The following is a 25,334-nucleotide window of genomic DNA, read 5'->3' on the forward strand; positions in this document are numbered from 1 at the left end:
ACATAAGGAAAGGTTTTAAAATTAGTTTTTCTTCTTGGTTATTTTCTAAAGCTAGGGTTTATTATGGAAACTTTTTATACAATGTGATTGGGGTGGACTTCTAACCCATTATGGCTGAGTACTACATCTAATTTTATCGACAAAAACAATAATATGGGGGTTGAATCCCCCATTGAAAATATTGAAAAATAGCGATTTTTTGGTAAAAATAATTCAGAAATGATATTTTTCTCACCAAAACATTATCAAACATATAAAAAAAAGTAATGAATTAGTTAGCCAAGGTTATTAGCTACCGTTTGTCTTTTTTTTTGTTTCTACGACGCATACAACCTTTGATATCACATAAAGTAAAAAAAATATTAAAATAGCCATAATTTTTAGGGGGAGGGGATTCAACCCCCCATATAATTTTTTTTGTCGATAAAATTAGATGTAGTACTCAGCCTTAACGGGTTAGAAGTCCCACCCCTATCACATTGTATTATATCGACCAGGCAAGCTTGTAGGTCATTTGTAGGTCCTTTTCATTCATGATACTTGCCTAAATGAACTTGTATATCCTCTGTCGTGGGTATTCATTCACTTACAATCTAGTGATCAATAGCATACACATAGGATGGGTTAGGAGGAACCAAAAGAAACACAATTATACAACAATATAAACATTATAATTTATTAACATAAAAATTCCAATATGATTTTACTATACATATAAAAATAAATAATATTTAATATCAATCGTGTAGAGACTACCAAAACCAATCAGTCTTGATCTCTTGGTAAATCGTAGTTTTATTGGGCTTGATTATTTTAATACATACAATACAATACAACACGTGTTGTAGAAAACTCTAGCCCCATACGCACTAGCGGGCAACCGCGCGGCTAGCCCCCCCCCCCCCCCCTTGCGGTTGGCGGATTTTCAAAAACCCGAAAAATCCGTTTGCACAAAAATGGAATATGATCAAAGACGAATAGGAACAAACATACCTTTTATTGGTTTCTTTGTTAAATAACAATTTTAAATATCTTTTCATATTTACGGTATAAAAAATGCTTGTAAACTTATTATTTTACAATTAGATTGATTTGTTTAAACATTAGGGCAAACATTCTATTAGATTATTATAATAAATAAGTTTGTATTAACTACTACATGTAGGTATTCTAAGGCTTTCTTAACTTATAAATGCTAAATATAGAGTCATATTATCACAACATATAAATTAAATACAGCATGAATTTTAAATGACTGCTTTGTAGTTATATAGGAATGTCTAAAAAACAGTATTTAGATAGTCTTACGAAGGACTTTTTTTTTAAACGTTGCCCCGCACTAGGATTTTCTCTTGTGTTGTGGGTGCGTTTACAAACATACAAGTTCACATGCACTGATGTGCATGTCACCCAGACCCGAAACAACAATTTGTGGATCACACAAAGAGTTGCTTCGCGCAGAAATCGAAGCAGCAACACGTTGCGCGGTAGCTGGTTGCCCAGCCACCGCACCAACTGTGCAGTCAGCAGGACTATAAGCAATTATTTAAAATTCACGTTGAAGTGTCATATGTATCACAAAGTATGTATAAATCATAAGAATATATTTGTCAATTTGTCCGTCACCGATATATTACAGGAACTCTAATGTAACCCATCCCACTGAAGTGTGAGGTACCTCAAAGCATCATATTTTCGACCTGTACGGCATTAGCCTCCACTGAGCTTGAATCATTTCCTTATTGTTTTCGATACCAGCGAGTTTCGTTTCATCTGCAAAATAAAGAAAAATATTTTTTTATACCAAGTGTGGGAGAGCCATGCTTCGACACGGATGGGCAGACTAAACCGGGGTGATACCACGGCCATACAAATATTTGAGTTTTAGCTGTTACAAAGCAAATACAAAGAGGAGATGTCATAACTGAACTTTCCTTTAACATAATGCGTGACACTCTATCTTTTAAAACCACGCCCCTTTCTATTTTCCCATACTACAAAAACGTTGCCAATTGTCCACATTTTAATGTGCCACTTTCTGAGCGCTTATAATCTATCTACACCTTTTTATTTATAATATCATTAGGCAGGGCCTAGCGGGTTTACCGGGGCACCGGTTTGAAAAGCAGGAGTAGGAACGGGATGGTTTTTAGTCAGTAAGAGTTTGACATTCCCTCTCGCCTCACCTAAGGCGAGATAAGTTATTGGATGATTTTCCCCCCTTATAAAAAGGCAGGGCCCATTTGTTTTGTCACAGTGTACAATCACATTATGGCATCTCCTCTTTGAACTAGCTTTACTGGGGTTTTTTTTAAAACGTTGCCCCACTTTAGAATTTTCTCCTGTGTCGTGGTTGCGTTTACAAACATACAATTTCACATGTACATGACACCCAGACCAGAAACAACAATTTGTGGATCACACAAAGAGTTGCTCCGTGCAGGAATCGAACCCGCTACCCGTTGCACGGCAGCCAGTTGCCCAGCCACCGCGCCAACCGTGCAGTCAAAATTTTTATATGTCGATGGTAGGTACCTTTGTTGAGTATGTAGTGCGCGAGTGCGTGGCTGAACACTGCGGCCGGCACCGCCATGTTGACGTAGGGGAAGCACGCACCACCGTCACTCGTCACGTTGATGGCGATGATACCCAGCACCTCCACGCGGTTCTTTGGCCTGCAACATACGTACATCGGTCAATTTATATATATATTTATTATTTAAATTTATCATAGTCAATAATTTTATTAAATACTAGCTACTTCCGCGCGGTTTCGCCCGCTGTTCTCGGTTTCTATTGATTGTAGCGTGATGATGATTTATCGCGCGGTCAAACAAACAAACTCTTCAGCTTTATAATATTAGTATAGATAAATTATTATGAATCGCTAAAAGGTTTCAAATCGATTTTTAAGTCCGTCAAACCATTAATTAGGCTACTTATATCATTTTTCGAAACTAATCTAGACTAATAAATAAAAATGGTGTGTGAGTTTCTACCATTGAAACAATCGCTTTTTACTACACACATAATCTACAAATACCATTCTTTTTTCAATTTTTGTCTGTCTGTTTGTTCTCTCTTATCTCTGAAATAGCTGGACCGATTATGACAGGACTTTTATTGTCAGGTAACTGATGTACTAAGGAGTTACTTAACCTTTCGTCTGCGGGTATACGAGACAACAATAGAATACACATTGTGTCTCGCACTGATTAGTGCTTCAGCATACGACAGGTTAAGCTACTTTTCTTTTTCACAAAGTCCACGTAAGCGAAGCCGCAAGTATAAGATAGTACAAAATAAAATGACCGAACATACTTGGTGATTCTGAATATCGGTCCTCCACTGAAGCCGGATTGCACGCAGCACGAGGTTTGTATCATAGAGGGCGACACTGTGTTCACGTGGCCTGACGTGATGGTCGGGATCAAGTTGGTGAGGTCGAACTCATTGAAGTAAGGGAAACCCGCCGCTAGTACTGATTCTCCTGTAATTAACCATCATTAGCATCAAAGTGAGTTTCATTGCACAGTTGGAGCAACGGCTGGGCAACTGGCTGCCATGCAACATGTAGCGGCTTCGATTCCCGCACGAAGTAAGTCTTACTCGCGTACTCAGAGTCATTTAATGGTTACTTAACCCAGTCCTTAGCAATTGTTTTCCATACAAAATCGTTACTAAAGAATACTTTAAGTAAGCATTAAATGACTCTGAGTGTGGCAGTTAGTTTGTTACACAAATTGTTGTTTTGGGTCTGGGTGTCATTGTATGTCTGTAAACGCACCTACGACACATAAGAAAATCCTAGTGTGGGGCAATGTTTTAGGCAGTTGTCCCACCGGCAACGATGAACGAGTAACGAGTAGAGCTAGAACTAGAAACGAGTGAAAACGAGTGAAAACAAAAACAAACAAGTGAAGCGAGCACTCGCCGGCAGTGTGAACAGTCAACGATCAACTATTTGTATATGCATCTCTTTTGTTTACACGGAAAGTATATCTATTGTACGTTTCTTGAGCGAGAAAATAGCCGATAGTTAGTCGTTCACTCGCCGTTGGTGGGACAACTGCCTTAGAAAAGAAGTAATAAAACAAAGTGACCAAACGCCAACCCATTTTCAATATTTAAAAAAACTGTTTTAAGTGTGGCCAAGATTTTCTTGTGTTTTGATGACGACTGGGTCAAAAATAAATTATTACAACTTTTCAATACAATAAAATATTCAAAAATAATCACACTCTCATTCAGATGAACTTTTTCATCTAGCTAAATTTCTAGAATTAGGTCTGCTATTTGACGTCAAAACTTATGACGTCATAATAGAGTATTTCATACAAAGTTCATAGAAAATATCGTTTTTGACGTTTCGATAAAAGTATTGAATTTGACTAGTAGGAAACATGCCTATTGTCTTAACGTGCTCCCACACAGCAGTTATATAACGTTATACAACATTGTGTAACATTTTTAATAGCATGTAACATACTCTACAACCACTGTTATAATTTGTTTAAACACAAATGTTATTGTTACACATTGTTGTATAACGTTATATAACCGCTGTGTGGGAGCACCTTTACCGTACTATAATTATGAAACCAGCGGCATAATGTAGAAACTAACCTTTTTCAGCCGGTACAGTGGAAAGCACTGCTGGACTCATGTGACTCAGTTTCTCAGGGTTTGTGAACAATAGTGCGAGATCATACGCCTTCTTGTCTGGCGTCTTATATCGCACTATTGCTGTCTCGCTCACTCCACGGCAGTACACCGATAACTTGTGATTTTGGTACTGAAATGGAAAATATTTTTTTTAACCTGGGTTTCTTCTCACACTTGGGTCTCTAATACGCACTTTTTGTTAATATGTAAAAAAGTATATTATCTATGCCTGACTACTGGCAACATTTATGTAAGCTTAGATAATTATACTTCATTCAAATAAAACAGTTGGTTAAATGACATCACTGTGTATTATTATGACTTTTGACTACTTTTATGGTGTTGTGGTTTTACGGGTATCCATATCTGGATATGGACACCCGGCCTTAGTGCTTAACTTGTAGAAATGGACTCAGCTAAGTTTTGTTTTATATGGATAGAAGCATACTATGGACGCGTAAAATTAGATGTAGTACTCAGCCTTAATGGGTTAGAGTCTCACCCCTATCACATTGTACATAAAAAATGTCTTACTGATTTGACGACGTGTGCGCAGGTAACGAGGTACCCCCCTCCCAGGTACACCCCCGCCCCCCACGCGTGCCCGCACCGCACTAGCACTGTACACGCGTCGATCTGATCTGCAACACAACAATACTATACTTCAAGCATTTAAATTAATTATTATGTTATCGGCTTACTCACCTATTGTTTTGACGAGGAACTCGACTAGTTTCCAATCAAACAATCGCCGCGTCGTGTGTCGCTGAATGCTGCTCTTGAATATGAGCCTCTAGCATGGCATGAAACTAGTCGAGTTCCTCGTCAAAAGTCAAAATAATACGTGTGTAAGCCGATAACATAATAATTAATTTAGTATGTCTCACGAAAGTTACAATAAATTCAAGCATTTACTTCAGTTAAACCGCATAGCCACAACCTCAGGCACTCTGATACGTAGGTAGGTGACGAGTAGAAGTGGTCATAATATTAATAGTATTGAATATTTAATATTAAACAAATTACAGGGCTTTTTTCGGTATTTCAAAAATTTCTCAGTGGTAACACGGAGTCTGGAATTGTGCCCAGTATATGGCAATAGGCTCACCCCTATTACATAGGACTTATAACAAATGGTGAAAAGTGGTTGTATATTGTACAGTAGCATTACGTGCCTTAATGTGCACCTCTACTTACCCCTTCGGAGATAAATACGTAAATACTAATTGAATATGGAATCGCAGAGGGCTTAGTACGAGTTTGTTTTACGTTGCACGCACTCTCGTTTCGATTTCATTAAACATAAAGCAAACACGTACTGAAACTGTACCCGTTTAAAAGAATGAAACATCCGCGTGAAGAGTAAAGAGTAGCGACAAATGTATTCTATATAAGTACTTTGTCACTACACAGCTAATTATAACAGTAGTATTTCGAATTGATGACTTACTGAGCACGTCCTGCAGCGGGTGCGAGGCGAGGGGCCTGTCGGGCGCGGGCACGGCGACCCTTAGCTTGGCGGCCAGCACCGACGTCAGCGGCGCCACCAGGCTCAGCCCCACCCACTCCCCGCGGCACCACGACACGCTGCACACCACCATACCCACCAACTCCTTACTACGACAAAATTAACCAATTAGGTCGCTTGTGGATAAAGTCGAAACAATGTATTTTTATTTATTTTATTTATTTATTCTTAGGAAAACTTACAGACTAATAACAATTTTAATAACTTAATTTATATCTAATTCGCTAACAACAAGCTTCCACCGTTAAATGACTATATAAAAATAATGTTACTGTCATAGACTGACCCATAAAAAACACTGCTCTTTATTCTTAACTGAGTACACACGTTAAACATTAATTTTAGTTTCAACATAAATTAGTATAAATAAAGTAAAGAAATGAAATCAAAACACAAACAATCAAACAAACAAACTCTTCAGCTTTATAATATTAGTATAGATTTGCTTTGACGTTCAAAAGTACCTTCCTGGTCTATTTGAATTAAATAATTTTAACTTTGACTTCGCCATATTTTATGTATGCAGCAGGAGCTGGTACGACTTTCAGTCAATAGGAGACTGATGCCCGAATACTATGCTACTCTATTAAATTTTAAGTTGTACTTAAATATCGTGCTTTCTCTGTCATTTTATAATGAATTGGTAGCGACAGAACTAGTCTTGAGAACGTCTTGTGTACATTTGTACATGACACTTACACCGAGTCCGAGAGATTTTATCCTATCAAACTTTTCGCAAGCGACATATCTGCGGCCCAATAACAAACGTGCTATTGTCAAAATCTGTCTTGTAGTTTTTAAGTTTTGTTTAGAAAAGCAGACGCGAGTTTGAACTTATCTTATAATACAATACTTAATAATGATTTACTTGGTAGGATAAATAGATATAACATTTTTAATCCAGGGACTACAAAGGGTTGTGATACTCACGATCCCTCAGTGAAGACAGGTCCGCCTTCGGAGCCGAGTGCAGTGGCCGCGTCAGTCATCAGCAGGGATGGTCTCTTGCCCACCACTCCGCATATTGAGCCCCGCGTCACAGCGTTTAGGAACACCTGCAAACAAACACCATCAATTGATAACTATTTCTTCGCTCTTAGGTTACTCACTGGAAGAACAGGGAGATACACAAGTATTCTGCTCTGGCAATAGACCACACGTATTAAATTCAAAGTGAAATTCAAAAATATTTATTTCAAATAGACCTGAGTGCGTGCGTTCTGATTGTTTGACTCGAATAGACTAGAGTTAGCTCTCGTTTCGATTACTTTAAACGTAAGGCAAGCTCGTACTAAGGGTACAGAAATGCACTTTTGATCGTCAAAGCAAAAATAATAATATTAAAAATGTCTGTCAGTCGGTCAGTCTGATTGGTTGTTCTATTCGGGCCGACCAATGAGAGCGTCGAACGCGCTCTCGATTCGATTACTTTAAACGTTAAGCAAACTCGTACTAAAGGTACAGAAAGGCAATTTTGAAAATCAAAACAAAAATAATAAATATTAAAAATATCTGTCAGTCGCTCAGTCCTCTAGTGAAGCGATTATTTGCTCGTTTCAAAGTATAGATTTCTATGGAGAAGAACGTATCGTGTGTATATTCAAATAATAATGGTTTAGAATTAAGTTACCTCACATCCGAAGGGCGTAGAGTGCACCTCTAGTATGGACCCTCTCTCCGTGGGTGGGCGGACTAAGTCTAGTAAGGATGACAGTGGCCTCAAGCTCTCAATGCCTGTAATTGAAACGAGAATTCAGTAAGTTAAGTTGTCCACCCAAAGAAAGTACGGGCAACGAGTCGTGTCTTTCAAATGAGGTAGCTTTTTTATGGAATAGGTGGCAAACGAGCAAACGAGTCACCTGATGGTAAGCGATCAGCGCCGCCCATTGACATCCGCAACACCAAAGTATTTAAAGTACTATTATTTTTGAATACATACGGATAATCCACAGAAAGCACCTAAACCGAACGCACATCGATGGCAGCTGCGATTGATGATTAGGAACACCAAGGTTCGGATGGGACCATAATATCGACTGCACAGTTGATGCGGTAAAAGAGAACCAGAGGGGGAAAATGCTAATGCGGCGCAATGTTTAAAAAAAAGAATAGAAGAAAGAGAAAGGGGATGAAGTAAACGGTATAGGAGAGGTCAGGCGTGTCTGTATTTATGTGTGTCTAGATAGCTACACATACGACCCCATGCGACGTACTTACACACGTACCATCCCATATTTTAAGTTATCCAAACGATTTAGTGTTTGGACCTGTTTGCCGTCAGGTTTATTTTATTTTTCAAACCCTTTCAAATAAGTGACATATGCATCCGAAATGACATTTTTATGACGATCAACAAATTTGATTTTTTATTTTAGTAATTAAATAGAAAATAAAATGGGAGATAAAGCTAAAGCTAAAAACAAAAAGAAAAAGAAAGAGGAAGAGGAAGATGAGGCACCAAAATGTGACACACGCAACTATTCAAGATATTACGACACGCCTGATGGGTGCAACGTGGATACGAAGGTACTTTTCCACCAGATATGTGCTATGTCACATTGCTGTGGGCTTCATTTACTACCAATCATATTCATTGGTACACATATTAGCAATGGTGGTAACGGACTCAGATAAGCTATGTTTTTTTTTATATGGAAAGATGCGATGCCAAGCATAATCAAAAAGAAAGACTAGCTTCTGCCAGCAAGTTCGCAAGTTAATTTGCGTTCTCGTGGGGTAAAAATTAGTCTATCTGTTATTCCGGACCATAATCTAACCTTGTTCCAGAAACTTTCGCATTTATAATATTTGTAGGATTCATAATAAATCCATTTTATCAATCAATCCGTCTTGACCGATTTTGGCTGCAGTGACTTAACTCTGAATAATGAAAGGGTAGCCATTATTTTCATTGAATTTAGTATTTAACATCGAGACGACTGAGATAGTTTTACAATAATTAGTAAATGCCTTACAAATATCGGCCTTAAAAAAACGTTCAGGAAATATGAAGATATGCCATAGGGCATCTACATTCATATTCTGATTCATCCTGTACAGGTTTTCTTCTCGAAAAATTTCAGGCAATTTTTTTATGGCGAGAAAGCACACGGCCCTCCTTATGATAAGTGGTTACCGTGGCCTATGAACGCTTTAGAAACCTATTTACTCCCTTCTTTAAGTACCCATTTAATTAAATTTTAAAGCATTTTATTAGAGTCTTCTACACTCGGTACTCATTAATATTTTCCTTCATTTTCCACTAGATCATGGTTGCCAGTCGTTACGGCATCGTCGCTGGCCTCGTCGCCGGCACTTACGACGTGCTCATGTATTCCCACGTCGTTGGTTTGTCTCCCATAATTATGCGGTGAGTTTAGTTAAATACTAGCTACTTCCGCGCGGTTTCACCCGCTCTGCTTGGCTCCCTTTGGTCATAGCGTGATGTTCTATAGCCTATAGCCTTCCTCGATAAATGCACTATTCAACACAAAAAGAATTATTCAAATCGGACCAGTAGTTCTGGAGATTAGCGCGTTCAAACAAACAATCAAACAAACAAACTCTTCAGCTTTATAATATTATTAGTATTAGTATTAGTATAGATTAGCACCTTTTTTTATGAACTCACATGGCCCACCTGATAGTATGTGATTGCCGCCTATGAACGCTTGTAACACTTGGGGGCATTACATGCGCTTTGCCGACCCTTAAGAAACCTATTTACTTTCTTCTTGATTGAAGTACGCCATAAATGTTAAGTTTAATTCATAAATCTGTCTCTGGTGTTTCAAGTGTCTTTGTTGGGAGTCCAATAAAAAATAATAATAAAAAAATGGCCATGGGCGGCTGTGATTGCTTACCATCAGGTACGTCTGCTCGTTTAGCGGCGTGTTCCGTAAAAAAATACTGAATCTGAATTTAATATAGATTCTTATTCCCGTTTCACATATGTATTTGCGTTTGTACGTATACCAAAATTCGCTTTATATCACTCCCGGCGCGATTCGGGAATCATATTCCATAAAATTTTAAATTGCACGTCCTAGTGATTTTCTTATGCGATTTCCAGGTATGCTCGCCATGTAGTTCCTCTTGGCCTCATGGGCGCTACTTTTGCAGTGGTTGCCAATGGTATGCTGCACGCGAGGTATGCCGATGACAAGCTTAATTATTTTGTTGGTAAGTCTTCAACTCAGATTCATGCTGACACAAAATTTTAGAATTCATATTGTATTATTTAATTACTTTACTGAGAAGCTTTATAAAACTTGATACTAGTTTGATATATTGCATTATGCAAAACTTAAGAAACGATTCCGGTTGGCGCGGTGGCTGGGCAACTGGCTGCCGCGCAACGGGTAGCGGGTTTGATTCCCGCACGGAGAACTCTTTGTGTGATCCACAAATTGTTGTTTCGGGTCTGGGTGTCATGTGCATGTGAATTTGTATGTTTGTAAACGCACCGACGACACAGGAGAAAATCCTAATGTGGGGCAACGTATTTTAAAGAAAAAATATAAAAAATAATAAAAATTTAAATAGATTGTTGAAATGTTCATGTCGTAGGAGGTGCAGCCTGTGGACCTCTGGTTGCCTTGTACCTTCGCTCTAAGCACGGGCTGGTTCCTGGCGCGCTGGCCCTCGGGATGGCAGGGGTGGTGAAGAAGGAAGCAGTTGATAGAGAATTCACCTTACTCCCCGCCTTACCCAATCACATGAACCTGGTCAACGAGTGGCGACACGACTGGACAATTATTCCAGATCCCCGTGACGGTGATTTATTTTTTTATTGGTTTTGTTGGCGTATGGGCACTATTTCGTTTGCTCTTTAAGAAATACAGACTCTGGCAAAGAGTTAGACTTCTTTGCTGTTCGCAAAAGGGAACTTGAAGCGAAACGAATATATCGGTGACATTTGCCGTCTATCTGGTAGTGCGATGGTGAAACGGACTGGGTGGATGTACTGTGCATTTCTCCCACACTCTCAAAATTCAGGGATCACGTTAAAATCTGCTAACTGATCAAGGCAAAAGAATGAGATGCAATTGATTTATTTGTTCACCGTAATATTCTACTATTTTACTACAAAAATTCGTACATTTTGTAAATTATTTTAGTAATTTAAGAGTGCTTAAACCTAATTAATTTGATAGTACTTAAACTAGCAGGAGAATTTATAAAACAAATCATGCTTTTTTATGCAGAAATGCGCCACACTTGCGACGACGACTTTGACCTCGATGATGATGACGATGAAGATGAAGCACCAGGAGGGAAGAAGAAGAAAAAGAAGAAGAAGAAGAAAAAGAAGAAAAAGGTGTGTTAGAGCGAAACAGAGAGAGAGAGAGAGAGAGAGAGGTCCCGGGAATATTCACTTTCCTTAGTTTAGTTATTTGTTAAAATATTAATAAAGGATCTACATAATTTATAAACGTTGCTTTTATTTTTTGTGTGGCGACACACGGCATGTGACAGATGACAGAAGTCGCACATAGACGATCGACGAAGGCGGGAGAAGTCATTGGATGATGTTCCCCACTCAAAAAAAGATGACGTCATAAAGTCTACTCACGTATGATGTCACTAAGTCATCGTACATGAAGTTTACATGCGAATAAACATAGATAGAAAATCCCAACCTGTTGGGCAGAAAGCCCGCCAGGTTCGTCACCTAGCCTGGTCGGAGGATCCTCATTTTTTTAGGAAACTTTACTCATTGTGTCCTAAAGTTATAATGAATGCCACAATGCAAAATGTGAGTGTAGTTCAAATAGTTCAATGGCTATGAGTTATTTTAAAATTACACGCACAAATTAAGTAAACTTTTATGTAATTATGACATTAATGTTTGCGAAAACCTACGACTTTACTTCGGAGCTGTAGACCACCTAGCGGGTTTACCGGGGCTCCGGCTCGAAAATCAGGAGTAGGAACGGGGTGGTTTTTAATCAGTAAGAGTCTGACACTCCCTCTCGCGCGCCCAAGGCCGGAGAAGACATTGGATGATTTTGCCCCCCTTAAAAAAGTGGTGCTTAGATGCCATTTGGCTCTGCACTGCTGTTACCAACCTCGTTTATCGCTCTCCAAGTCGATGAGGACGAATACAGAGAGCAGTGCAGTGCCGAGCTTGGTCTGGCTGTCTATATCTCCATCCTTGTGTCCTATGGTCCAGCTGTAGAGGATGTCGTTGGCGCACCGGTCCAGGATCGGACACTGCCACACGTGGCATATCCTGGAAACAAAACATCTATGTTGTACAACGTAAACTTACCCACTTTCATAACGTATGGAGAAACCTCTTATGACTTAATTTAAGTCTTTGACTGCCAATAGAAAACTGTTGAAGGCAAATCCTCGGCTAATGTCGGTCACCACCACGGCGTTAGATGTGTTAAACGACATTTCTTATCGTCTTCGTTGAAGATATACGAAAAATTAGCCAAAATGTTCATTTTTCTCTTTGAGCTAATTTGACAAGTTTTTACAAATACGGCATTATAACAGCCGAGCCACATGACCGTAACTTTTTATTACAGCTCTTCCTTGATCAAGGAACAAGGAGTTGTTCATACAGGATTTATATACTTGATTAAATTATAATTATTAATTTAGTTTCATTTTTTTTAAGTTTTCGGTTGTTATTGAAATATTTAGTTGTATTATGCTTCTGTGAACGGATACTACTCGCAGTTTCATTTAAGTCATATGAATGATCTTCATACTGTATAATGGGAAGCGAGCTAGTTTCAGTGCCACTATGAATACCACTATTGAGATTTTTAAAACTGATACTATTTGATAACTTTATAGGAAAAAGAGCTTTGGACTTTAAAAATTTAAGTATATATTTGAATAACAGCTGCGTACCTCCCAGTAAGTACTCTGATCAAGTAGCTGCTGTGTTCCAAGTCCCCGTGCTGCACGTTTCTCTCTCTACTCAGTTTCTCGACACTCTCATACAGATTCGGATTGGCTGACTGTTTCTTTTCACACGTCACATGTATTTCTGGGAGACCGGCGTAGAACTCATCATTTAGTATCGGTTTCCCTTTAGCCTTTTTGATTATCTTAGCTTCTTTTAAAGGGGATAGTATGGAGCCGTGTGTCAGGACCCAGCGTTTGGAGAATCTGATGCCTGATGCTGACACGGTGAGGATGTTGGCGTATTCTCCGTCGTCTGAGTAGTTGTACGTCACCATTACACCTTCGACTGCCATGGTTCTGGAGAAAGACCAAGATTAGAGGGTTAGATAGGATCTGCAAAATTTTTGTGAAGTCGCCATAGTTATCTATCTATACTAATATTGTAAAGCTGAAGAGTTTATTTGTTGGAACACGCTAATCTCCGGAACTACTGGTCCGATTTGAATAATTCTTTTTGTGTTGGATAGCGCATTTATCGAGTAAGGCTATAAAACATCGCGCTACCAATAATAGGAACCGAGCAGAGAGGAAGTAGCTAGTATATTATAATAGCGACAATTACGTACAGTACGCTGGGGAAATAACGGATATAACACAAAGTCATAACATAGCGACTTTAAGTATTAATAGAAAGTAATAAAAATCTGAATTTTATAGGCCTGGGAATCACAATACACTGTTTAATTCATTATTATTATTATATGCATATTGTAGATGTACCTGTTAAATAAATAAAAATAAAATTCAAACGCTAAGCATTTACTCTTTTTGTGACAAGTAACAAATTGAATTTAAAATTTCCATTTCCTTGTTTTGCGCGTCTTACAGTTGTCAGTAATTTATTTTATCATTCACACCTACAATTCCAGTGTAATAAACGTATCTAAAATGAAGATCGCAATGCACTATAAATAGAATAATCTGGAGGATACTGGAATGGTGGAGCCACATGCGGCAGCTAGATAACATACATGCGCATGATTGCCTTTGCTAGATAATGTTAGAAACATACCGAACGGTAATTAGGTACTTGAGACAATGTATGAGAATAAAGATTTTTAGAATTATGCTACTGCTAATTATGTTACAATTATTGTGATGGAGTTTCTGCACGGTTTCTGTTTATGGAGTTTCCTGCTCGTTCTTCTCCATTCGAAGCTACACTTTGGAACGAACACCTAGCTTCACCGACAGACAGACTGAAGGACAATACCTACGGATGATGACGGGGTATGGAAAATAAAAATCTATTTAGTCCGTCAGTTGGGTAATGAAAAAATATTAGACACGTATCTTTTTTATTTCATCGAGATTTTTAATTTCGTCATTGAGTTTTTAATTTAAATATTGATTTAGAGTTTTTATAAGAAACAGTAGACTTACATAGTCTAGGCCGATATTGGAACTGTTTTTATAGCTATTTTATGAATAAGTAGTTTTGAAGAAACCTTTTTCATCTTACCCTTAATCCCAAGTTAGTCGGTAGTAGGTACAAAATGCTTTATTTTTTATTTTTCACTGTGATCCTTAATCTTTCTAAACATTCTTAACACACTTTAACAATATTTTCTTTTATAGTCCTATTTCCTTTCTAAACAGTTCAAGGAGTTTAGTTACGAACTGGGCTCCTAGATGGCGCTACTAGTATGTTTGAATTTCAATCACAGAAAACAGAAATACAATAATAATTAATATCATGTACCTATTTAAAAATATTATTTCTTGTTATATACATACATATGTTATTTATCTTATTAAAATACATTCTGCATTACAATATCCGATTTCATTAACCCTATCTCGTCACAGATTGTGAATAAAAATAGATGAAAAGTAATTTACTCGCATTTTCTTTAGAAGACGAGAATAATCATTACCTACATGACGTGGGAGGTCTCTTGGCAAAAATGTGATACAAAACACGTGCTCGAATTCGCAATTCATTGCTGGCTTTACACGACAATGTAGACACAGTTGTGAAATTCGCGGCGCAATGTATACAGTTTGGATCGATATCATCGCAGACGGGTGTGGCTACATAAGTATCGTTGTATAAGTAAAAGATGAGCTTGAAGACAGGGTGCGAACACAATTACAAATTAGACATAAACACACCCATGGGATGGAAGTAATGAACCATATTCAAGCGGGTGGTCAATATAACCATGCAATTTGCGCTGGTATAAAAACGATATGTCTCCCGTTTCCCTCCAACTTGCTTCCAAGCGTCGTCTCCAGAGGGCGCTTGTGACTTGTGTTCCAATTTCAAATTTTATTTCTTTTTTTCTGTGCTATCTTTTTTCTGCCAAGAGCATTCGCAAAGGTAAGTTTGGATTTTTTTTTTGTTTTAAATGCATCACGTAAGGAAATGTTTAATAATAGAATTAGATTAATAGTAATGGAAATAACCTGTATTTTATATTTTTATTATTAAATAAATATAAAGTGAAATGTAACGTAAATGAATATAAAGTAAAATAAAAAATTTACATCGTTTAAATTATACACATCGATAATTTCGCCAAAGGTAACAACGTTTCCGTAGTGTAGCGGTTATCACGTGTGCTTCACACGCACAAGGTCCCCGGTTCGATCCCGGGCGGAAACAGTGAACCTTTTTTAGCAGATTCGATTTTTGCGAATTATAAAACCAAGAAAATAACTTTTTTGTCAGATTTTTGTACATTTAATTAAAAGTGATTACATTAACGACGGCGAATTCATTGTTTTTGCGATCGGTTAAGTTGACGTTTAGTTATTGCTCTGATTAACCTTAAGTTTATTAATAAAATATATTACGAATTATGTAATCACGAGAATATTAATTATTAGTTAGTTAAAATGTAAAATAGAAATAAACATAAATAAATAACTCACCGAGAAAGAAAATCAAACTGAACTTATTTGTTAAATTATTTAAATCTATAAGAAATATCTAGAATCTTATTTTTATTTAATTCTACTTTTCTAAAACGTTTATCTTTGATAGTAAGATAGCTATAATCCTCTTTGGAGAGATAATGATTATAAAAAATACAACGCAACCGTGTCAGAAAATTAAACGAAATAAAAAAGTGTTAAAAAGAATTCCTTCGAGCCGGATTTGAACCAGCGACCTATGGATATCCATTTCTCGTTACATCTACAGTCCACCGCTCTACCAACTGAGCTATCGAAGGCTTGGACACAGTGGCGAAATTATACACCACTTATCTTACGAGTTTTAAAGATTATTTTGTATTTTTTTTTAGAGACAAAATCTTAAAAGTAAATATAATTTTATAAAAAAAGAAAAATGTCAAATAATTATAGATATTTTTTTTTACAAACAGCATGTTTTGTCAATGGACGACGATACATCGTTAACATAGGCACATACGTAAATTAACGTGTATAAAGAATTAATTATAAAGTTTGATAGTAAAATATAATGTGCCCATTTTAATACAAGTCAATAATCCTTCGATTATCTCTAAAAGCGGTCATTTAACTTCTAGCAGTTTGTTGCACCGATATACCTACTTAATGTAGTTACTTACATATAGGTATGTCGTGGATGCGTAACGTAAAGTAGCTCATTATCAACTCTAGATAATTCTTGTAAACAAATTAAATGGTTCTCTAGGTTAATCTCGGTTAGTCACTCAAAACAACAACAGACGTACAAAAAATAGGTTAAACAATAAAACGCCACTGACCTTATTCTTTAAAACTGTTTGCCTATCGTACTTCTATTAAAAAAAGAAAACAAAAATTGGCGCGAAGTCCCTTTCAAAATGGCGGGTGTTTCTAATATTGTCAAATGTCAAATTTGTCAATATGGCGTCACAAACATCTCCGTTTCGTTACGCAGAATTCTAAACTTAATCAGATAAGATTATGTATAGTGTATCTCATTGACCTAATTGTAATGAACTTGGCTTTATCTAACATGTAACTGAGTTAGTAAGATGTTCTGTGTTCCAATATACCTAATGACGCCATTGACACGCGCTGTTTTTAATCGTAATCATAACATTAGAAATATTCTCAAAATAAATACTTAGATAATACACTAGCAACTTATTTTTTCTGTTAGATTACGATTTTGCGAAGCATAAGTGTATTATGCTTATCTAGACCTTTTGCTTATTTATCTACGGAAAAATACAAAAGAGAAACATTGGCAGTGAATCAGTGAACTAGTTTCCCAATTTTATTGTTGCTATCTAAACTTGGTTTGTAAATTATTGTTTTCAATTGTTTTACATCTACATAATATGAAGATTTTGTTAAATCTTTCAAAAATATGAAAATAACAGGATTTCGGCGGAATAACAATTTTTATTTAGTTATAATACATGTATAAAATACAATGATATTCTAATAAAATATCATTGATAAAATATAATACAATTCTCTGTTTCGCGCCAATAAATTCGAATGCGTCATAGACAAACCATAGTTATATTTTTAAAACTGTATGCACCATAGACTATCTACTAAAAACTGTATGAACCATTGACTGCTCAAGATTTTATGTGATATAGACTGCAATAACACTACTATGTAATGATAATGAACGTAACATACAAAATCTACATATTTAACTAAGTAAGAAATATCTTTAGTAAATACCCGATTGTTACATGTTTACTTCAATCCATTTATTCATTTATTTAGGGACACAGTCGATCCAGTAAACCGGTATGAGCCAGATCGATTCGGATCGGAGTAGTCTATTAAAGTTAGACCATCAGTGACCTAATCGAAGTAGCTAACTAGTTTAGTTTATAAACTAACCAATACTAGTTTCCTAGTGTAGTGTAGATTGATCAAATGCCCTTTAGCCTTTGACTAAAATAGGAGACGGATACTTCGATTATAGAATACAATGTGTGGTTTTATTGCTTACTTATGACTCAACGGGGTTAGCATGTTCTAAGAATAAAAGCCCTTAAAATAAAAGATAATAAAAATACTTCAATCTTTCCTGAGATATTATAATTATGTACGAGTAAATAGGTACTTACTACTTACATATTTGATAGCTTGACAAGAACCTTTTCTAACAACTCCTTTTTAAGAACAATTGATGACAGGGTATGAAAATTGAAAAACTATTTAGTCCGTCAGTTAGGTAATGAAAGAATATTAGACATAATTTGTTTTTTATCTGAATCGTATAAGAAAACAATACTTAGCTACGTCATTTTTGGGTATAAAATGTACCGAAAAGTGACGTCACGGGATATTTGAAATCAAATGCATCGTCGAAAGTATTTGTTTAAAAAATACGTGTCTAATGTTTTAAAAGAATCAATAAGACGGACATTACAATAAAAAATGACCATCTACCCAATACCTAAAGTCCTAGAATGCTAGAAATATTTCATTTTTCGTATCCCGTAATCAAAATAAGTCTTATATCTTTACTATTTGATCAATAACTTACGCAACTGGTACAGGTACGTAAAGGTTGACATTAGAAAAATTACATAAGGTAATACGTTTGCCTTTATTGAGTCGAGAAAGGTCCGAACAAGTGGGGGTTCCTTTGGTTTTCTTAATTACCTATTAGCAGCTCTGTGCCCGTCCGTACGTAACTGGAGAAGGCAGGGCTCTGGCCATCGTACGGCTTCCAATACCCCTTCCATATTAATTTTACTTTGCCAGCAAAAGTTCCTGTTGATTACGCAATTTCATAAGGCATTTTATTTTCTGGGTCGCCAATTTTTTTGGGTTCATATTTCGAAAAGGGTAAATAATTAATTTCTTTTTCTGATATAGAAGATGGATAGACTGTGTATTTATTTTCAAACGACATAAAAAACGTTGAATACAAAATTAATAATGACAATTGGGTAGTTTCCTCAGTCAAAAATAAATTATATCGACTTTTCAATACAATAAAATATTAACAAATTATCGCACTTTTATCCATAGATTTGATGATCTACATATTTTTGAATTGATCCAGCTAATTTTCTAGAAATAAAAGACACTTATTTGAAATAAAAATCTAATGACGTCATTAAAATTCATAGTAAGCATAGTTTTTGACGTTTCGAAAAAAGTATTAAATTTGACCAATAGGAGTATAGCCTTAGATACTAGGAACTTAGTGATAAGGTAGAATTATTAATTTAAATTTATAAGCCAGAGGGCAAGGGGCAAATGCTGAAGACATTAGAGGAATATTACACAATATTATTTAAAGTAAATTGATAAAATATTTAGCGTTGATGACGCAAAAGCACAATCCGCTTGGAACCTACGATGAATTTCTATTAAACATGTTGTTACTACTTTATCAGTTTAGTGACATGGATATTGCCCTTTAAAAATAAGCAAATCAAAGGAAAAAAATAAACATTTTCGCAGTCATAACAAAACAGTATTCAGACACAATATTGATAAATGACATCAACTTTTTTAGTTAAATGATAAATTATGTTTATTTTTGCAAATAGGTTGCAATGTAACCCTTTTACACATCTTGTTATACGAGAGGAACCTTAGTAGGTTCGTTGACTGAGAGACAGATGCTTGATTTTATATTGTGCGGTAGAATTAAATATAATGAACCTATGTTTATCATTAGTTAAATGAAAAGGGATTCTGTGATATTATATAGGCACATTTTTTATCGACACGCCTTTTATCCCCTAAGGGTAAGGCAGAGGGCTCATTGTGACACGTAATGCTACTGTACAATGTACACCCATTTTTCACTATTTATATTGTAAGTCCCATGTATTAGGGGGTGAGCCGATTGCCATATACTGGGCACATTTCCAGACTCCGTGCTACTACTGAGTAATTTCGAAAAACCGAAAAATGCCCAAAAATACTTCGCCCGACCCGTGAATCGAATCCGACACCACTTGCCCGGCAGTATACGCACTTGGTTAACGAGGCAGTCGGATCCACATTCACATAGATAGTCCAAAACCATGTGGGACATAAGCAATTTATTACAGTAAAGATTTATTAGAATTCCTACGAATAGAAACGTCAATGGTGGTTCGCGATTGGTTGAAATCAGTGGTGTGACTGGCGCACCTCACAATCAACCGTTAAGTACTCGTTTTGCACCTCAACATCCGTAATAAGATACTTATGCATAAATAAAGATTAAATCGGTACTTTCGTAGTGTTTAAAGAGTAGTTAGTTTCATTTTACTAGCTAACGTTAAATTGGTCCATTTATTGAGAGAACGTGACCAGACGCATGGTAGTCACTAGACAAGAGATGTGTCAACTCTTATTATATTAACTACTAACATCCGTACTCAGAGTCATTTAATGGTTACTTAACCCTGTCTTTAGCAATTGTTTTCTATACAAAATCGTAACTAAGGAATAACTAGTTTAAGTCGTCATTAAATGTCTCTGACTGCGGCAGTGAATGGTATATGTTCTTAGTTATATTCATATTGTTGTCGTCACCAATGCAGACATTTTTTTGAACACCCATAATTGTGTGAGATCTAATTTCAGATTTAGCATTCTTTACAATATAACGTTCAATTCAAGGACAGTGACGTCACGGTTTTCATTCACATAATTAGTGACATCCTCGCAGACGTCTTTGTATTAGGACTAGGCATTAAGGAAGAAACTCTTTGCCAACAATATGTCACGCTTCCTGAGCAATAAATTGAAACATTAAGTATTCTAGTTAAGCACAATAACTTCGGAAAGAGAGACTTCCAGAAGCAGTTTTGAAAAATAATTAAATAAGGGATAACAGCGTCCATAGAAAGTGCATTAGAACAAAACTGAGCATATCACATTATTTCTTGTGAGATATCTTAAATTATAAAGGAAATATAAAACGTAGACGTTCCTTGACACACTTAAGAATCCCGGTGTCCTGGCAAGAAAAACACATAGTTATGGCTGTCAGTATGAAAAATCTGTATTGAATATGTTTACAATAAACCACAAATAGCGGTCGAGTCGTTCGACCTTATAAACTCATTGTACACATCCTTGATCGAATTCGTTGGGAGTCGGGAGCAGGCGTGCCCTCACCCGACAAACGGCCAACGACACCGATATAAAGAACACATTCTTGTTCTCATTGCTTGTTCGAACCGGAGATTTGCAGATCTCGGCAGATCTAATGAGCAATAGAATGCAGTACTGCAGTCCTGTACTCATACTGCAACTTAATATCTACCTACAATAGGGATGATGACGGGGTATGAAAATTAAAAATGTAATTAGTCCGTCAGTTAGGTAATGAAAAAATATTAGACACGTATTTTTTTATTTTGTCATATAAGCTAACAATACTTAGATAAAATGAATCAAAGTTTAGGAGTGGGAGCTAACTACGTCACTATAGAGTATAAAACGTACTCAAAAGTGACGTCACGCGATATTACAAATGAATATATCTTCGAAAGTATTTGTTTCCGTAAGAAAATAAAAAATACGTGTCTAATATTTTAAAATAATCTACAAGACGGACATTAAAATAAAAATTAGTCATCTACCCTATTTGTAGCCCACACCAGTTTGGGGCGTAATTGTCGGGAGGATGACGATGTCATTCAATTAGTACTAGGTACATTTGCAACAGGACGAACAAGAACCAAGCGACGACCGTGTCGGCTACGTAACATGCAGATCAAATTACAAGATGGTCTGGTTACGTCGTACTCGGTACTGCTAATATCCACTTTATAGCCTTCGAAGGGTCGCTCATCAAGTTGCGCCATGTCCACGTCACCCGCAGGTTCCTGTGTGAAATATCAACGGAAACGGCCGGCTTCAGAGCTTCGCCGGTACTCCAATTGAACAAACGAGCGTGATAACCCTGGATCCGGTCCCGTGACTTGATTCGTTGTGGCCTCTTAATGTACCTAAATGCAGTCATTACTGATGATGATGATGACTGATTTACGTCATGGTATTTCATGGGAGGATGTTTTTGAGGTACACACACGCGATCAAATCTATGGACTGTATTTTATTTATGATTCATTATTCAGATATTCCATCCCTTACCTCCAGAATAGTCCCAACACATTAAGGATCATAAAGCGCATTTATATGTTTCAAAAAGCTAATGGGATCGCTCCCAAATTTGTGAGCACACTCGTTCACTCGGACCGGTCGACAATTTAAGGAGACACTAGCACTACGATAAGCCCACGACAATACAATAATGGACGCTCTTTTGCCTAATGGGTCGCATCCTGCACGGCCCAAGCGCAGTCCAGTCAATGCTAAGAGTTCGCTCTTCCACGGCACATGTTCGTTTCCAGAAACTAAATTTCATTGTTCATGTTTTCCTAATCGTGTGTGTGATCACGTTTCGTGTCATTGTAGACATCCTCGTGTGGGTTTCAAGTGTCGTGGCTGTGGTGAGCCATCGCTCCGCCAATCGACGGACGTCGGCGACGGCGGACGATGTGCCTGTTGCGATCTCGAAAACGATAACGAAATTCGACAACTTTAAGCCCCAGTTATCTGTTTATCTCTATCTTTATCGTGTAATGGATGCAGTGTTGAGGATGGAAAGTGAATTTTAAGCGAGAATTTTACCTGTGGAGTGTATAGTGACGGACATGCCTGAGTTTCGACGTCTGGCAGCCAGTGTGAAAAAAAAGAAGCCACTTTCGCCGACTCAGCGGTTGAGTCACTCACACAGTTCTATTTACTTGATGCGATAACGTTTTAGGTGAGTCTGTCATTAGTGTAAAGTGGTGTATCCCTTACATTAATGGCCACTTAGCTATCGTGAACAGGTGTGGGCTTCAAAGGCGTTATCGCTGTCCTAAAAATGTTCACTGTTTTAAACATTTTTACTTATCAGTGTTTCTTATAAGGTGGGATTTAATTTTTTCCATTCAGCCTAATGAGGGGATACCACTTTCTGTAAGTACAGTTTACTAACATAACCCGCAATCGTCGCCTAACACGTATTTTAATACTATATAACCTATACGCACTAATATTTTAACAAAACATTTATCAGAATAATACTAAGCATGTTGGTAGATGTATTGTGATTAATTAATTTATTACGCGGTAAGTGGGTAACTCATAATTTTGACAGCTGACGCTTGACAGCTACACAACAAAACACCAAAAGTATCACAGTACAGCCCGCATTCAATATGTGTAAGTAAAACTAACTATTGCAATAAAAATATATGTTAATAGCAACTATAACTCACTTTAAATGAGGTGGAAAAATCCCTAAAGTTGATAAAACAAAATAGTACCAATTCCATACCGATAAATTAACAAAAACAATAAGTGTATTGCATGAATAATGAATAATAACAAAGCCAAAATGTGAAATCAATTCCCTGGAAGATTACCACTAATTAAAATGTCACTTAAACATAGTCAAAACAAAGAAACAGAATATTTACCTTTGACCTCAGTGAGTTTGTTTACTATTTTGAGGTTATGTTTGGTAACATTGACAATAAAACTTTTCTAATTCTTATTTTGAACTCAACTTTTGTTCTCACTTAACAATCACTCAACTTGCACTGTTCGCACGTCAATATTCTTGAATATTGTGATAGTTTTCTCTTATAATGTCTACAATAAATACTTTTCTTCCACTACTTATCAGCTGATGAGCAGACTGTTTTGTATTTAATTTGTTGCAATAATCTCTACGCTTTCTTATTGGTTGTAGTGTAACGATATCTCGCGGCCTCATTCATTACTACATTCATTCATCATTTATGTGTCGGCGTCGTAGTTCGTAGCGATATCGCGAGATGGCGTTAATGTCAAAGGTGGCATGAGAAAAATATTACGCTTGGCGATAAAATAAAAAACGCTTACGTTAACAAGGTATTATTGTTTATTATATTTTTGCAACTATAAAATAAAGCCTTTAATAATAAATAAATAATTTACTAGTTGAGGTCCTTAGGTAATAGGGTCTAAGACCTAAGACTTTTGACAGTATTGGTTGACCCATGTATTACAAAGACAATTTTAGTTCTATTAATATTCCCAATAGTGTAGAATGTAATGTCTTTCCTGTAAGAAAAACAATAAAAAATGAATAAAATTATTGCTACGAGCCCACAGTCGGCGTAGACCAAGCCGTAGGTACCTAGTAATATTGAAATGTCCTATTCTAGGAATCAAGTTCCAATTTAGAAGTCCTCTAGTACAATATTATGTAATAAAACATGACATTTATTCCGTAACCTTTTGGATAAACTTCAAAAATATTCCAATTTGGAAAAGTTTTTCCCAATCAAGGAACAATAATTGTAAAAGGTTACATTTTATAACCAAATTGGTTTTCTATGTGAGGCAAAGGTTTGAAATGTCTTCGTAACATTGCATGGAAAATTGAAAATGTTAATTGGCGATTCTAGTTAATCAAAGTTCTTTGTGAAGGAAAACCTCCGAGTGTTGTTACGTGTAGGTTGTACGCATTTTGTTATTAATTATTTTATTCCAATAGCTTGCGTAAAATGACGGGAAATTGTGTAGAAATGCAAATACTGAGGTAGAAACTTAAAATGAAATGTGAGGTAACACTTAGGTTTGTAGCCTGTAAAATAAAAACAAATGTAATACTAAAAACGAACTAAAACTCAAATTTCGTTGAAATAAAAATGTAACTCAGGAATTGTAGTTATATTTTTTTAAATTAATTAGTAATATCTATACATATAATAAAATCGTAGAAAAGTGCTGTCTGTACATTGAAAATAAAAATAAAAAAAATAGCAGGGGTTATTGTTATGTCGATGTCGAACCCAAAAATGTAATTAACTTTTTTTTTGTCTGTTTGTCTGTTTGTCTGTTTGTCTGTTTGTCTGTTTGTCTGTTTGTCTGTTTGTCTGTTTGTCTGTTCGTCTGTGCGCGCTAATCTCAGAAACGGCTGATCCGAGTTGGATGCGGTTTTCACGAATATATTGTGGGATGCTTAAATTTACATTTAGTGTTTGTTTCATGTCAATCGGTTCATAAATAAAAAAGTTATGTCAAATTAAAGAATCACGTCGAACATTCTATGCTTATACCATTAATCTCCGCAACTATTTGACGGATTTGGTTGAAATTTGGTACAGATATAGTTTAGAACCTTAGAAAGGACATAGATATATTTTTATTTCAAAAATCAAAAAATAAAATAAAAATAAAATAAAAATAAAATATAAAATAAAATAAAATAAAAATAAAATAAAAATAAAATAAAAATAAAATAAAAATAAAATAAAAATAAAATAAA

General features: G+C 36.2%; 3 protein-coding genes and 2 non-coding genes across 6 annotated transcripts in view; 3 read left to right on the top strand and 2 right to left on the bottom strand.

Moving 5' to 3' along the window:
* Nucleotides 1-980: 980 nt before the first annotated feature.
* LOC118265981 (peroxisomal leader peptide-processing protease) lies at nt 981-23,746 on the bottom strand. Of its 2 annotated transcripts, none has more exons than XM_050694609.1 (11): nt 23,497-23,746; nt 13,064-13,417; nt 12,265-12,428; nt 7,824-7,927; nt 7,124-7,248; nt 6,116-6,282; nt 5,200-5,306; nt 4,627-4,795; nt 3,322-3,490; nt 2,536-2,675; nt 981-1,773 (listed from the first exon to the last, which is right to left on the bottom strand). In XM_050694609.1, exons 2-11 carry the CDS (start codon nt 13,411-13,413, stop codon nt 1,688-1,690), a joined length of 1,581 nt encoding a protein of 526 aa, XP_050550566.1. In that variant the 5' UTR covers nt 13,414-13,417; nt 23,497-23,746; the 3' UTR covers nt 981-1,687. The 2 variants fall into 2 exon arrangements, with proteins under 2 accessions (XP_050550566.1, XP_050550565.1); XM_050694608.1 differs by lacking the exon at nt 23,497-23,746 and adding an exon at nt 22,121-22,795.
* On the top strand, nt 8,513-11,578 carry LOC118265984 (NADH dehydrogenase [ubiquinone] 1 alpha subcomplex subunit 11). The gene is made up of 5 exons (XM_035579306.2): nt 8,513-8,719; nt 9,460-9,563; nt 10,266-10,375; nt 10,763-10,969; nt 11,401-11,578. The coding sequence occupies exons 1-5, from the start codon at nt 8,588-8,590 to the stop codon at nt 11,520-11,522; spliced, it is 675 nt and encodes a 224-aa protein (XP_035435199.2). The 5' UTR covers nt 8,513-8,587; the 3' UTR covers nt 11,523-11,578.
* Nucleotides 15,306-25,334, top strand: part of LOC118266131 (CHH-like protein) — an 87,966-nt gene continuing 77,937 nt past the window's right edge. Inside the window, exon 1 of the mRNA XM_050694613.1 lies at nt 15,306-15,443. The gene's annotated coding sequence lies outside the window, so the exon portion shown is untranslated. The remainder of the gene's footprint in view (nt 15,444-25,334) is intronic.
* Trnav-cac (transfer RNA valine (anticodon CAC)) lies at nt 15,656-15,728 on the top strand. Its single transcript has one exon. It is a non-coding gene; the product is annotated as a tRNA-Val (tRNA).
* Trnay-gua (transfer RNA tyrosine (anticodon GUA)) lies at nt 16,209-16,299 on the bottom strand. Its single transcript is given in 2 exon segments — nt 16,209-16,244; nt 16,263-16,299. It is a non-coding gene; the product is annotated as a tRNA-Tyr (tRNA).

Source organism: Spodoptera frugiperda, chromosome 7, assembly GCF_023101765.2.
Source record: "Spodoptera frugiperda isolate SF20-4 chromosome 7, AGI-APGP_CSIRO_Sfru_2.0, whole genome shotgun sequence".
NCBI lineage: Eukaryota > Metazoa > Arthropoda > Insecta > Lepidoptera > Noctuidae > Spodoptera > Spodoptera frugiperda.

Coding starts and splice junctions, on each gene's coding strand:
- LOC118265984 (XM_035579306.2), top strand. CDS start 8,588: ATGGGAGATAAAGCTAAAGCTAAAAACAAAAAGAAAAAGAAAGAGGAA. Junction 8,720..9,459: donor GGTGCAACGTGGATACGAAG/GTACTTTTCCAC, acceptor ATTTTCCACTAG/ATCATGGTTGCCAGTCGTTA. Junction 10,970..11,400: donor TATTCCAGATCCCCGTGACG/GTGATTTATTTT, acceptor TTTTTTATGCAG/AAATGCGCCACACTTGCGAC.
- LOC118265981 (XM_050694608.1), bottom strand. CDS start 22,161: ATGCGCTTTATGATCCTTAATGTGTTGGGACTATTCTGGAG. Junction 7,928..12,264: donor CTTGGAGAGCGATAAACGAG/GTTGGTAACAGC, acceptor TTTCAATTACAG/GCATTGAGAGCTTGAGGCCA. Junction 1,774..2,535: donor GCACTACATACTCAACAAAG/GTACCTACCATC, acceptor TTTATTTTGCAG/ATGAAACGAAACTCGCTGGT.